Source organism: Polistes fuscatus, unplaced genomic scaffold (assembly GCF_010416935.1).
Source record: "Polistes fuscatus isolate 324 unplaced genomic scaffold, CU_Pfus_HIC Scaffold6, whole genome shotgun sequence".
NCBI classification, from domain to species: domain Eukaryota; kingdom Metazoa; phylum Arthropoda; class Insecta; order Hymenoptera; family Vespidae; genus Polistes; species Polistes fuscatus.
Genome location: NW_025113140.1, coordinates 9,474,546 through 9,487,117, shown reverse-complemented (window position 1 = coordinate 9,487,117; position 12,572 = coordinate 9,474,546). Strand labels below are relative to the sequence as shown.

The 12,572-nt window shown below is 32.8% G+C and overlaps 4 protein-coding genes across 4 annotated transcripts in view; 2 read left to right on the top strand and 2 right to left on the bottom strand.

Annotated features, from left to right (window-relative positions):
• LOC122522866 overlaps positions 1-3,967 on the bottom strand; it is an 84,790-nt gene extending 80,823 nt beyond the window's left edge. Inside the window, exon 1 of the mRNA XM_043644203.1 lies at positions 3,735-3,967. The gene's annotated coding sequence lies outside the window, so the exon portion shown is untranslated. The remainder of the gene's footprint in view (positions 1-3,734) is intronic.
• A 1,186-nt stretch (positions 3,968-5,153) lies between these two features.
• On the top strand, positions 5,154-8,333 carry LOC122522858 (ring canal kelch homolog). Its single transcript, XM_043644196.1, has 9 exons — positions 5,154-5,664; positions 5,732-5,878; positions 5,962-6,366; positions 6,467-6,720; positions 6,795-7,022; positions 7,098-7,270; positions 7,346-7,486; positions 7,570-7,825; positions 7,895-8,333. The coding sequence occupies exons 1-9, from the start codon at positions 5,591-5,593 to the stop codon at positions 8,083-8,085; spliced, it is 1,869 nt and encodes a 622-aa protein (XP_043500131.1). The 5' UTR covers positions 5,154-5,590; the 3' UTR covers positions 8,086-8,333.
• Positions 8,284-10,270, top strand: LOC122522859. Its single transcript, XM_043644197.1, has one exon. The coding sequence runs from the start codon at positions 8,290-8,292 to the stop codon at positions 9,661-9,663; it is 1,374 nt and encodes a 457-aa protein (XP_043500132.1). The 5' UTR covers positions 8,284-8,289; the 3' UTR covers positions 9,664-10,270.
• A 654-nt stretch (positions 10,271-10,924) lies between these two features.
• On the bottom strand, positions 10,925-11,651 carry LOC122522862 (chymotrypsin inhibitor-like). Its single transcript, XM_043644201.1, has 3 exons — positions 11,564-11,651; positions 11,347-11,456; positions 10,925-11,250 (listed from the first exon to the last, which is right to left on the bottom strand). The coding sequence occupies exons 1-3, from the start codon at positions 11,610-11,612 to the stop codon at positions 11,167-11,169; spliced, it is 243 nt and encodes an 80-aa protein (XP_043500136.1). The 5' UTR covers positions 11,613-11,651; the 3' UTR covers positions 10,925-11,166.
• Between the last annotated feature and the right edge of the window lie 921 nt (positions 11,652-12,572).

Sequence of the window (12,572 nt, the reverse complement as noted above, 5' to 3'; positions counted from 1 at the left end):
GTCGTACGCTAAAAAAAAAAAAAAAAAGAAAAAGGAAATCGCTTCTTTTCCGTCCTCTTTTTTTATTTTTATTTTTTTTGGCCACTCATACGACTCGTTATTACGTTCTCGTAAATGAAAGTAACGAGAAACAAGATAAAGGATTCCTCTTCTTTTCTTTTCCTTTTTTTTTTCTTTTCGCATTTCTCATTAAAAGGAATTTAATAAGAGAGGGAGGGGGGAGAAAAAAGAAAAGAAAATAATAGAAAAGAATAGAAAAGAAAAGAAGAGGAAGGAAGGAAAGGTGAACTTTTTAGAGAGAGAAAGAAAAAAGGATATGGTACTACTCGAAAAGAGATGTTAGGTAAAGAATTTCTTAGCGGTTTGCCAAGAACGTCACAAAAGAGTCTGTCGGAGTTGAACTGTGTCGAGTGATATACGAGTATCCTAGTAAGTACTTGCTACGTGCCAAGGCTCGTGATAAGCGTTACGAGAAATCTCACATGGAAAACTCTCTCAACATGGTCACAGTAATCTTTCCTAAGTTAATCCTTCCTGTTATAAAGTTTGGAAGAAAAATAAACACCTATCCTACTGTTTCAGAATAAGAAAAGAATAATAAGAATAAAAAGAAGACATTTTTCTCACGGGTTGATCATTGAACACATAGAAAACAAATAAGAAGATAAATCAACAATAACATTCGCGACACATTTTAATTATCGTTATGAAAAAGTAACTGTATGAAAAAAAGATGATAAAATAGAATAAAAGTAAATAAATAAAAATAGATAGAGTCGAATACTTCTTCTGTCCGGAATAAGTCGGTCGAAACGATTATCGGACTAAAACATAGCTACCTAGGCTAACTAACTAACTATGCAGCTAGCAAGCAAACTGTGGTAGCTCGAGCATAACTGGATTACCAGTAGAAACGAACGAAGACGGGGCATCGTAGAAACGCATCGACTTCTAAACGAGAACAACGAAACACACCGAACAGCTCCGAGGTGTTGTGTTCGTTCTATATTCCCCTTTCATTTTCCATCCCCCATATTTTCCTTTATCTTCCTTTTACTTCATCTTATTCTTATTCTTATTCTTCGAGGTTTTCTTCTCTTTCCTCTTATTCTCCTTGATTTTTTATTTCTTTTTCTTTTTCTTTTTTTTTTTTTTTTCTTTTTCTTTTTCTTTTTTTCCACCCTCTAACTGGATTAAATATTGCCATAAACTACAGACTTCAAGGAACGGACGTGTTACTCTTTGCAAGCACGTCTCTTTTATGCGAATTTACTTTCCTTCCTTTCTATATTTGCTATTCTATTTCTCTCTCTCTCTCTCTCTTTTTCTCTCTCTCTTTCTTTCATATTGGTCACTTTTCCTACATTATTTTATACGTAGGTATCCCCTGGGTTTGATGCAGACACCTATCTATAATTTGATATACCATTCTTTATGTACCTTTTTATATTATACTGATTTTTCTTCCTGTTCTACACTTTTTTTCAACGTGTCTTCTAGTATCTTGATTTTTCTAATTTTTCTATTTTTATATATATATATATATTTTTTATCATCATCATTTTTTATCATGTAAAACAATTGTGATGTTTGTCTACTTTCTTTTTTCTTATCTTTAATTTTTAGATTCGAAAATTTCGTATATCTTTTCTTTTTTTCTTGCCTGTTAATCGAGCAAGAAAAAAGATATGTGTAAGCAACTATATATTTTATCTATGAAAATGTCATCAATCGTCGAGAAAATAATGGAATCGTAGAAATTCGTTGAATTGTCAAATCTCAAACGAATAAATCTCAATATATATATATATACTTTGTTTCTTTTAATGAAACGTTTAAATGCAACAACGACATTCATGATTAACTCGTGTAAGATCGAATTTTATAAAGTGCAAACGTGTGTTAACTCGATTATGCGACACGCGATTTAAGGTCTCGATGTAAAAGGAATGAATACGATAAATGTTACAAAAGAAAGTACTTTCTTTCTTTCTTACTTTCTTTCTTTCTTTCTTCTTCTTTTTTTGTGTTTTTTTCCCTTCAAAATAATGTGCTCCGAATTCGACTGACAGATATATCGTCCATAAATTCTTCTTCCTTGATCAAACGATATAAGCCTTTTGGAAAATAAATCGAATTCCGTAGGGCTCGTGGATGGATTGCATAGTTTCTTGAAACGATCTCCTTCGATTATCTCGATTTAATTCAATTGGCAATTTAGTTTGATAAATCAATCGGAAAGTATTTTATCGTTTGTTACTTAAATGAAAATTTGTTATTAGATCGTATGTTAAATTTAATAAGAATTAATTGCGTCCATTTCGTTTGCATAATCTTTTTCTTTCGTTCTCCTTTTTCTTTATCTTTTTTTTTCCTTTTTTATTTTTTTTTCTTTCGGGGAGCAACGAAACTTTTTCAAATAATTCGCGTTATTATCTCATACTATTTTTTGTTGTTAAATTTGTTATTACATTCTCGTTTCATTTTTATTCCATATATGCGTCAATTTCTTTTTCTTTTTCTTTTTTTTCTTTTTCGTCACACTTTAACGAAGAGAGATTTGATGCTTGAAAAATTGTTCAAAAATGTTCAAGATCAATGTACCCAAATACCGATTGATAGAACGACATTCTATCCGTCATAGTAGAACATTTTCAAACAATCCGTTTACCTAAACGCATCGACTAACATTTTTGAGAGAAACGTAACGCGATGCGTCAAAGCGTCGCTAGAAAATTTACGATCGTTTAGATGGACAAAAAAAAAGGAAAAAAACCCGAGAGAAGTTTCATCCGAGAATTGAAAAAGAACCAAAGACCGATAGATCGGCAATATAGGTAGATTGCAACGAACTTTGGAACCGAGCCATTGGAAACTATGAAAAGTGATTAGACTAATTCGCCTATCTATCCGTTAGGAGAACGTTGAATGTCAATCCAATTTTCTTTTTCTTTCGATCCACTAGAGGATTTAACAATCTCCGAATTAGAAAGAGAAACGAAGGATACTCTCGATATGTTTGTGTCTGTATATGTACCTATATGTATGTGTGTGTGATGTTAAATTTGAAATAATTTTCGATATGGACGATCCTCGGATAGAAGGATCCTCAGATACAAAAACGATTGTGGAGATTCGAGGATTCATGAGAGGGAATAAAAGAATAGGTGGGGAGGCAAAAAAGGTAGTTTCTCTCTCTCTATCTATCTATCTATCTCTATCTCACTCTTTCTCGTTTTAAGAAATCGATTGGATGATCAAAAGATAAAGTTGAACGTTTCGAAATAAAAGAGACAAACACCGAGTGTATTCTATAGACATACATATATTTATATATATATATATATATACATACATACATACATATATATATGTATATATGATGTCTCCCACACGTAATAAGACGAATCTCTTCGGTAGAAGAAGAAGGCAGGATCGATCGATCGACGTTGTCCTTTAATTTTTCCTCATTTTCTTTTTTTTTGCCTTTCGTGCGTGCGTGCGCGTCTGTCCGTCTGTCTTTCTGTTTCTGATCTTTCTCGTCGCAAAATAGAATAAGAAGAAGAAAAAGAAAAAGAAAAAGAAAAAGAAAAAACAGAAAGGGGGGTAACGCACGTTCGTCGACGAAGGGCAAAAGAAAAAAAAAACGGAATACACGATAGTGCGGGGGGGGGCGGTGAGGGGGTCAACGGCGTAAGCGGGGGTGTGTTAACGAGAGTCGTCGAATTTTTCACCACTAAACACAAAACCGAGCTTGTCTTTTCCTTCACGCACGTGTCACGCGAGCACACGAGAGCCACTAGAGGAAACGAACAGTTTCGAGCCTCCTCCTCGTGCGCCTGGCTGCCGCCACCCCGCCGACACCGACGCAACTCGACGCGTCGACAGGAAGGGGCATCTCACTTCGAGGAAGGGATGAACGTTCAACGACGACGACGACTACGACGACGACGGCAACAACCACGACGACGACGACGACGACGACGACAACGACGATGTGGGAGGAACCATCGACGGGAGCGCCGCACCCTAGACGCTTTAACGCGCAGAACTCGTCAAACTCATACTACTACTATTACTATTACTACTACTACTATCATAACCACCAACACCACCACCACCATCACCATCACCACCCCTATCCACACCTATGGATTAAAAACCAAATTCCCTACCCCTATCATCTTCTATTCCATCCTGCGCAATATCTTCTCGTTAAATCTACTTTGACATACATTATTATTATTATTATTATTATTATTATTATTATTATTAATATTATTATTATTATTATTATCATTATTATTATTATTGTTATTGTTATTGTTATTATTATTATTTGACAAATTTTCTTTATTGTCTATTACTCGTATAGATAATTCATTTTTAAATTCAACAATATATAATTTTATTTTTATTTTTTCTTGATTTTATGTTGTATCTTAATATTATGTTACTGATATTATTCTTTTTTTTTTCTTCGTTAAAGGAGAAGTATTAATTTTTTGTTTTTTTATAGAGAACATATTTTATTCGTTTTTTTTTTTTTAATATTATATTATCTATTTTGCGTCAAGATTAGGAATCTGTAGTATATTTGATCTTATCGATTGATACACAGTTGCCTATCGTCGAAATCAACGATTTCGATGCGACATTATCGACGGATTGTATCATTTTGAGATTTCACAGAAAGAGGTATTTCATAAAGAATATTGTATTCTGTATTCTTTGATAGTATTGTACCGTCATTGCGTTAAGTATCTACTATCGCTAACTGGTGGTCGCGGTAATAACTAGGATGAATCTGGGTTGATAATAGGTAGGTAATTGCAGTTTTGTAATTTATTTTACTCTACGTAGTTAATACTTTATATTAAGGTTACCGATGGTCAATATTATTAAAGTAGAAACTGCCATTAACAACGGTTGATATTTTTAAAATAAGAACCTACTATTACCGAGGTTGATATTTTAATGGTAGAAACTGCAGTTATCGACTATCGGTATTTTTTAAAGTAAGAAAACTACCGTTACCGACGGTAGATAAGCATTTTTATTACCGATATGGTGCTTAGCCGGCTTGCCACTAAAGTGGCTTTAGTGAATATTTTTTCCAGGTCGATGCGCCACTATAGTGGCTCACTCGAGTAGCTTACTTCGGTATACACATAGCAACACACAAAATGGAAGTTCATTGTTGTATAGTGGTGTATAGCATTTACAATGTTTTGATAATAACAACGATGAATTAAAATCAATTTTAACTAAAGCAATAAGTTGTTTAGTCGATATTATAATTATTTGAACAATGCTAAATATTATTTATTTTATATTTATATGTGTGAAAATTATTATTGTTTAACGTTGTTCCTAAGCGACAATAATCAAACCGAATTTTTATTATGAACTAAGTGATATCATCGAGTTTTTTTTCTATATTGTTCAAAGGGCGATAAAATGTGGTAACGATTAACAGATTAAATGATAAATCGTATTACAAAGGCGATCATCACCTCGATGGTTATCTCTTCGGTTTAAATTAATATTTAGTTAAGAGCAATTAGGTTTATTTAAAATTATTTTTGATATGGAATCTGCAGGCCAAAATCAAGCACAAAATGCTGGCAATAGTTCTAACGATGGTTTTGAAAATAAGGGCAGGTAATAATTAATAGTTTAAGTAATAGTTCCTTTTTTAGATAAACACACTTATTAGTTTATCTTTCAGCTGTCTGTTATTACGATATGCTAGTCAAAATTCTTTGGATGAAAGTTCCCAAAAACATGTTCCTCGGGAAGGCTGTAGGGACAAACCACCGTATAGAAATCATCATCATACCAACCGTGCATTTGAAGTAATCAATGAAATGCGCAAGTAAATATTATAACTTGACTATCTAATAATGATGTAATTTTATATATACTACTTGAAATGTTAAATACAATTTTTATTTTTAGAAAAAACCTATTATGTGATGTAATCTTGGTAGCGGATGGAGGAATGGAAGTTCCAGCGCACAAAATGGTCCTTGCTGCTTGTAGTCCTTACTTCTATGCTATGTTTACGAGTTTTGAAGAACGAGATCAGGAAAGAATTACATTGCAAGGAGTTGATTTCTCTGCGTTAGAATTATTAGTCGACTATGTATATTCTGCCGAAGTTCATGTCACGGAGGACATTGTACAAGTATTACTTCCAGCAGCTAATCTTCTACAATTAACTGATGTACGGGATGCTTGTTGTGACTTTTTACAAGCACAATTACATCCATCCAATTGTCTTGGAATTCGTGCATTCGCAGATCTTCACGGATGTCTAGAATTATTGGCACACGCTGATAGTTACATAGAACAACATTTCTCGTAAGAATAAATATCTTTAAATTGTGTACATTTCAATAATTACTTATATTAAATATTAATAATATTTTCATTGTTTCATTAATTGAAATATTTTTAACAGAGAGGTCGTTGATGGAGATGAATTTTTAACCTTGTCTCCGCAACAAGTTGCAAAACTAATCTGCAGTGATCGTTTAATGGTTCCATCCGAAGAAAAGGTCTTTGAATGTGTAATTTCGTGGGTCCATAATGACTTGGATACACGACAAGCACATTTAGCTCAGTTAATGGAACATGTTCGTTTACCATTACTTTCTCAAGAGTATCTTGTACAACGTGTTGAAGAAGAACCCCTCCTTAAAGCTAATTTACAATGTAAGTCAAAAATATAAAATTATCCTTTATATTATACACACTAAAACATTTTATTAAATAATATACTTTTTTAGGTAAAGATTTTCTAATAGAAGCTTTGAAATATCATTTATTGAAGGGTGAACAAAAATCATTATTTAAAACACCACGTACAAAACCAAGACAACCACGTGGCTTACCAAAGGTATTACTGGTAGTTGGTGGTCAAGCTCCCAAAGCTATTAGAAGTGTCGAATGTTATGATTTTAAAGAAGAAAGATGGTACCAGGTGTCTGAATTACCAACAAGACGTTGCAGAGCTGGTAATTATCATCATAAAAATAAAAAATCAATTATATTTGATTTGATTCAAAATATATTCTATTTATTTGTAATAGGATTATCTGTGCTCGGTGATCGAGTTTATGCTGTAGGAGGTTTTAATGGTTCTTTAAGAGTACGTACTGTAGATATTTATGATGCAGCTACTGATCAGTGGTCACCTTGTCCAGAAATGTCTGCGAGAAGATCAACTCTTGGTGTTGCAGTTCTTGGTAATTGCATTTATGCTGTAAGTAGTTTTTTCTTTTTTTAAATAAAAATTTACAAATACAAATGCAAAAGAAAAATTTCTTAATATTTATAGGTTGGTGGTTTTGATGGTTCTACCGGATTAAGTTCTGCCGAAGTATACGATCCAAACAGTCACGAATGGAGAATAATAGCACCAATGTCAACACGTAGAAGTAGTGTTGGTGTTGGTGTTGTGAAAGGTCTTCTTTATGCTGTGAGTTATTAATTTTTATTCATGCGTAAAAGTTTATGAAATAGAATACTTTTCAATTACATGATATATACAAATGATGCCAGGTTGGTGGATACGATGGAGCATCACGGCAATGTTTATCTAGCGTAGAGTGTTATAATCCAGATAAAGATCAATGGAAACCAGTACCTGAAATGTCTGCTCGACGTAGTGGAGCCGGTGTAGGTGTGTTGGAAGGAATTTTATATGCAGTTGGTGGACACGATGGTCCACTAATAAGAAAAAGCGTAGAAGCTTTTAATCCAGAAACCAATCAATGGTCTCCAATAAGCGACATGGCACATTGCAGACGAAACGCTGGTGAGTAATATCATAAATAAATTCTATTGGAATGATAGAATAAATATTAACTTGGATAATTTATTCAAGGTGTGGTAGCTTTGAATGGCCTATTGTACGTAGTTGGTGGTGACGATGGTTTATCAAGTTTAGCATCCGTTGAAGTTTATTCACCAAGAACTGATAGTTGGACAACTTTACCAACATGTATGGGAATTGGTCGTAGTTACGCCGGTGTTGCAATAATTGATAAACCAATGGCACCCGCTACGACAATGTGAGGTCTGCAATCCGCTGGGCACGTGACAGAACAAAATGCAGACTCGATTGCCGACGTGTCTGAACCATCACGAGAAGCCGAGCCCAGCGGTGTGCAAAATGCAGATCAGAATCTTCCTCAGCAATATCGTGCTGGTAGTCACGCTTGTCAAGGAGCTCGTTGTGTTTGTCAAAGATACGAGAACGGTGAATTGGCTGTAGTAGTTATGAACTTGAATAGAAATCAAGAAAGAGATGAGGCTTATCAGAATGCTGCTCGCGTTGGTCGTAATTTTCAAAATCGGGCAGCTGCTGGTGTGGCTCAAGTACATCCTAATCTTAATCCCAATTATCAAAATCCTGTTGATCTTGTTAGGAATTATAACAGAGCACGGCAACATCAAGAACCAGAAGAGAATATTTACGAAAGATTGGACAACGACGACGACGAAGAAGAAAACGAAGGTGAAAATAACATTGAAGTTGGCCGTAACGATCTTGTCAATAATCCAAATAATCAGAATCCTACGGACGATCATATCTACGAGAGAATCGACGATCGATCTTCCTGTCGTAATCGAACTTATTCTCGTTTTAAATATCAAATGTTGAATCTGATCTCTGGTGGTAATTTCTTAAACGAGATCGATTCGAGGAATTTCAATCAATACGATCAACCTCGACACGTTTACTTAGATTCCTCTAGGATAGGTAATCAATTTTGTCAAAGTCGTTTGGGAAGACTCGGTAGAAATTGTTTTTCTAGCGAAAATCTCGCATATGCATCTAGCAGACGATCAGCTTATCCTTTGGGTTATCACTGTTCTTGTCCTTACTGTAGACACATGGATTCGAGATATGTCTGCCATCACTGTCAGAGTTTACATAATAAACTTCGTTATCAAGATCCTGCCAATTCTGCAAGACAGTACATATATCAGTTATCACGAAACTGCAGATGTCCCTTTTGTCGTGGTGATTACGCGAAACTATCTGTTAGTGGTAGCAACCGTTCCACTGAATCATCTTCCAGGTGTAAGGATTCTCATCACAGAAATCCTGCCAGTTGTGTTTGCCGAAACAAGACAATGCCTAGCTCGAGTTCATCGATGCAAGTTGGAAGATACGTCGATTGGATCAATAGAATTGGTTCGTCCGTAAATAATCCACTTTATGCGACAATTCACATTGGTAGAATTGATCGGTCATGTTCTGGATCAGCACCCAATGGTAATTCTGCTGACGGTAACGCTGCTTCAACATCATCGGGAGGATCTACAGAAGCTGGAACTTCAGCGAATATCAGATCGATCTTTGCCTCCACCTCTTACAATCCTTCTACTTCATCAGCTTCCGTTTGTCCCGTTAATCGTTCAACTGAACGCCAACACACGTGTGATGATTCTTGCATAAGAAATCAAAACCTAGCTAGGATTTGTCAATTTCTTGGCAGATGTGAAAGAGCCGAATGCAATCACAGTAGATTGTCGGTTCATTGGTGGTTCGTTAACAGATGGTTCAATCCTGAAAGAAACGTTGACAATCCTCCTGTAGAAGAGGAACCACGTGAACGTCCAGAAAGTGATAGCGATGATTCTTAAATATTTTTTTTTATCTATGTCTTATTTTATTTTCATTTGTTTTATATTTCTTTTTACATTTCATTGACGAATCTCTTTTTTCTATTAAATGATCTATTAGTTCACTAATACTAATATATCTATCATTTTTCATTGTGAATAATGACAATAGTTGTAGTTTCAGGTTGTGATATTTACTAGGATATAATGTTTAAACAAGTCTTTTTCTAGGATGTCAGTGGAGAGGTCGTTCGATTGTAGAATTCTAGTTTATTATATATATATATATATATTTCTTTTTTTCTTTTTTACATAGAAATATTTTTTAAAATACTGTAGTTTCGTAGTAACAATTTGTGTTATATAAAAAAGTTGCGCCGTGTGTTCTATATTAATATAATAATGATGATAGTAATGATAACGATACTGATAACGATAATGATAATGGTAACGATAATGGTAATTGATAATGTTCTCCGTTCGATGTATAGATCATAATTTACTGTAGATTAGAATTTAATAACGATCGATATTGGTGAACGTATGAATTTTCAGCCGTTCAGAATTATTAATAGCCATTTTCTAAGCTTGATCGTAGAATTAAACGACCTACTCGCTACTTCCAAAATTTAATAAAAAATAAAAAAGTAAAAAGAAAAAAAATATACATTTACAAATGATGACTTGATGTTATACTCGTATATATTTAGAAAAAAGATTAATCAGTATTTTTAAAAATCGCCTTTGCATTGCTCAATAAAAAGATATAATTCGATAGAAAGTTTTCATATTATCTACAAATATAGAATTATAATTTATGTTTCTATTTGAAGGTAAATTAAAAGGGTGTAAATAATTTTTTGTAATTGAATAAAAAAAAAAAGAATAATAAATAAATAAAATAAATATTTAGGGTGAAGAAAACAGAGCATTGTAAAGAATACTTTTGAAACTTGTCGATAATTGGATGAATAATTCTTATACGCTATATTAATATAGATTTAAAAAACTAAAGATCTCACGCTTAAGAAATTAGAAGAAGAAGGAAAAAGTAAAAAAGTAAAAAAGTAAAAAGTATAAATCGAACAGAATAATTGAGTACAATTAACTAGATTCTCTTAAAGGAATCTAATTATTTTGAACTCCGATGGTACAAGTTAAATTCTTAAACGTATTATATTTATTTTTTGTATTTCGAGAAAGAAGCAGATATTAGATATACATATATATATAAACGTTGTGATCAACGTCTAATTAATAAAGGATATTAAAGTAGATAATATAGTGTAATATGAATTTATTATTGATTATGTGGATTGTTTACTTCGAAAGTGAAATTTGAACAACCCAAAATGTCACAAGAACGGTCCATGTTAGAATAAAAATATTGACATTGTTTTTTTTTTAATTTTAAACGTAAATCTATATTATTTCAGGCTAATCATATCAGCCTAATTAAACGTTTACACGGAATATTTCATGAATATTTCATGAAACATAATAATGAATTATTATCCTCAAAAATTAACAACAATCGGGTAAGACGCACTTATTATTAACAGTGTCTAATACATATCCTTCCACGCAATCACATCCTGCTATGCAAATCTACAATTAAAAATAATCGAATAAATTAAATAACAAAAAATAATTAAATTCGCATGAAAAACATTTATAATTGAATTAAAATAAAAATTTATTTACATGAGGACAGATTATTGTGCGATTGGGGTAAGTTGCGCAAGTTACTGGGCAGGTGTTTTTACATTTGACACTAATCTGATTTGGTCCACAAGTGGGTGAACAGATGACAACTGTATTATTATAAAAATTAGTCTAATAATATAAATATAAATATAAATAATATAAATAAAAAATTAGTCTAAATAAATATCATTAATCTATCTATTTTAAAACTTACTTGCTACGCAAATTGCGAGGACAAAAAGAAATGTTGTGACACGAGACATGATAATATAGAATTATTTCAAATTCAAAACAAACTAATCGGAATAACGTTCATGCATGACAAAATATAGTCGCCAATTTCTGTGTTATCTCTACTAATTTATTATATTTATTTTTTCCGTACTCCATAAATAACGTAATAGAATTTAATCGTTATTAGTCATTAGTTACCTCTTACGTGATAAAAATACTTTTGCAAGATATTTATATAACGCTTACAATTCATACATACATAAATATTAGGTGTCAGTTTTTATCTGTAAGTATCAAGAAATAGAAATACGTTATATTGCTAATTTCTAGAATATTTTTATTTTTTTCGTTTCATTTCTGTTTGTGTTCTCACCGATTAATGGATTAATTAAATTCTTAACGAATTAATATGATTAATGAAATCCATTTTATGGTCCTATATATCTTATAATTTTACTTCTAAAAGAGGTATAAATAATGAAGCCTAAGAAGTATTATCAAGAATTAATTAAAACATTTATATTTTATTATAACAAATCTTAAATCTCTCTTACATTTTGCGAAATCCGTAAGAAATTATTAAATTGTTTAGAATCTTTACTTTATATAATTTGAGGTGATTTTATTTCTTACAAGAAAAGATTTTTTTTTAATTTTGAAATAAATATTTTTGTATTTACCGCCGTAGAGTGTGTTTAATCACAGATGTCTCTTCGGTCAATTTATGCGTTAGTTTTCATTTTCTACACTAGAGTACACTAGTATAAACGCACATGTGGCCGTCACGCCAAAGCTTGGCGCCACCGGCACTCTTACCGTCACGCCGCTAGTGACGAAACCAAAGAATTAGGAAAGCACCAAGTATATGAACAGCCGCTACTATTCGCTCTCTTCCGTTACAACCACCGGGCGAGACACACGTGTTTTAACTAGCAGCGTTCAAAGACTGAACTCTAGTCTTACTTCCGTTTTCTCATTATTACATTTTG

Coding starts and splice junctions, on each gene's coding strand:
- LOC122522858 (XM_043644196.1), top strand. CDS start 5,591: ATGGAATCTGCAGGCCAAAATCAAGCACAAAATGCTGGCAATAGTTCT. Junction 7,487..7,569: donor TGAAAGGTCTTCTTTATGCT/GTGAGTTATTAA, acceptor AAATGATGCCAG/GTTGGTGGATACGATGGAGC. Junction 7,826..7,894: donor ACATTGCAGACGAAACGCTG/GTGAGTAATATC, acceptor AATTTATTCAAG/GTGTGGTAGCTTTGAATGGC.
- LOC122522859 (XM_043644197.1), top strand. CDS start 8,290: ATGAACTTGAATAGAAATCAAGAAAGAGATGAGGCTTATCAGAATGCT.
- LOC122522862 (XM_043644201.1), bottom strand. CDS start 11,612: ATGTCTCGTGTCACAACATTTCTTTTTGTCCTCGCAATTTGCGTAGCA. Junction 11,457..11,563: donor CCTCGCAATTTGCGTAGCAA/GTAAGTTTTAAA, acceptor ATAATAATACAG/TTGTCATCTGTTCACCCACT. Junction 11,251..11,346: donor GCACAATAATCTGTCCTCAT/GTAAATAAATTT, acceptor TTTTAATTGTAG/ATTTGCATAGCAGGATGTGA.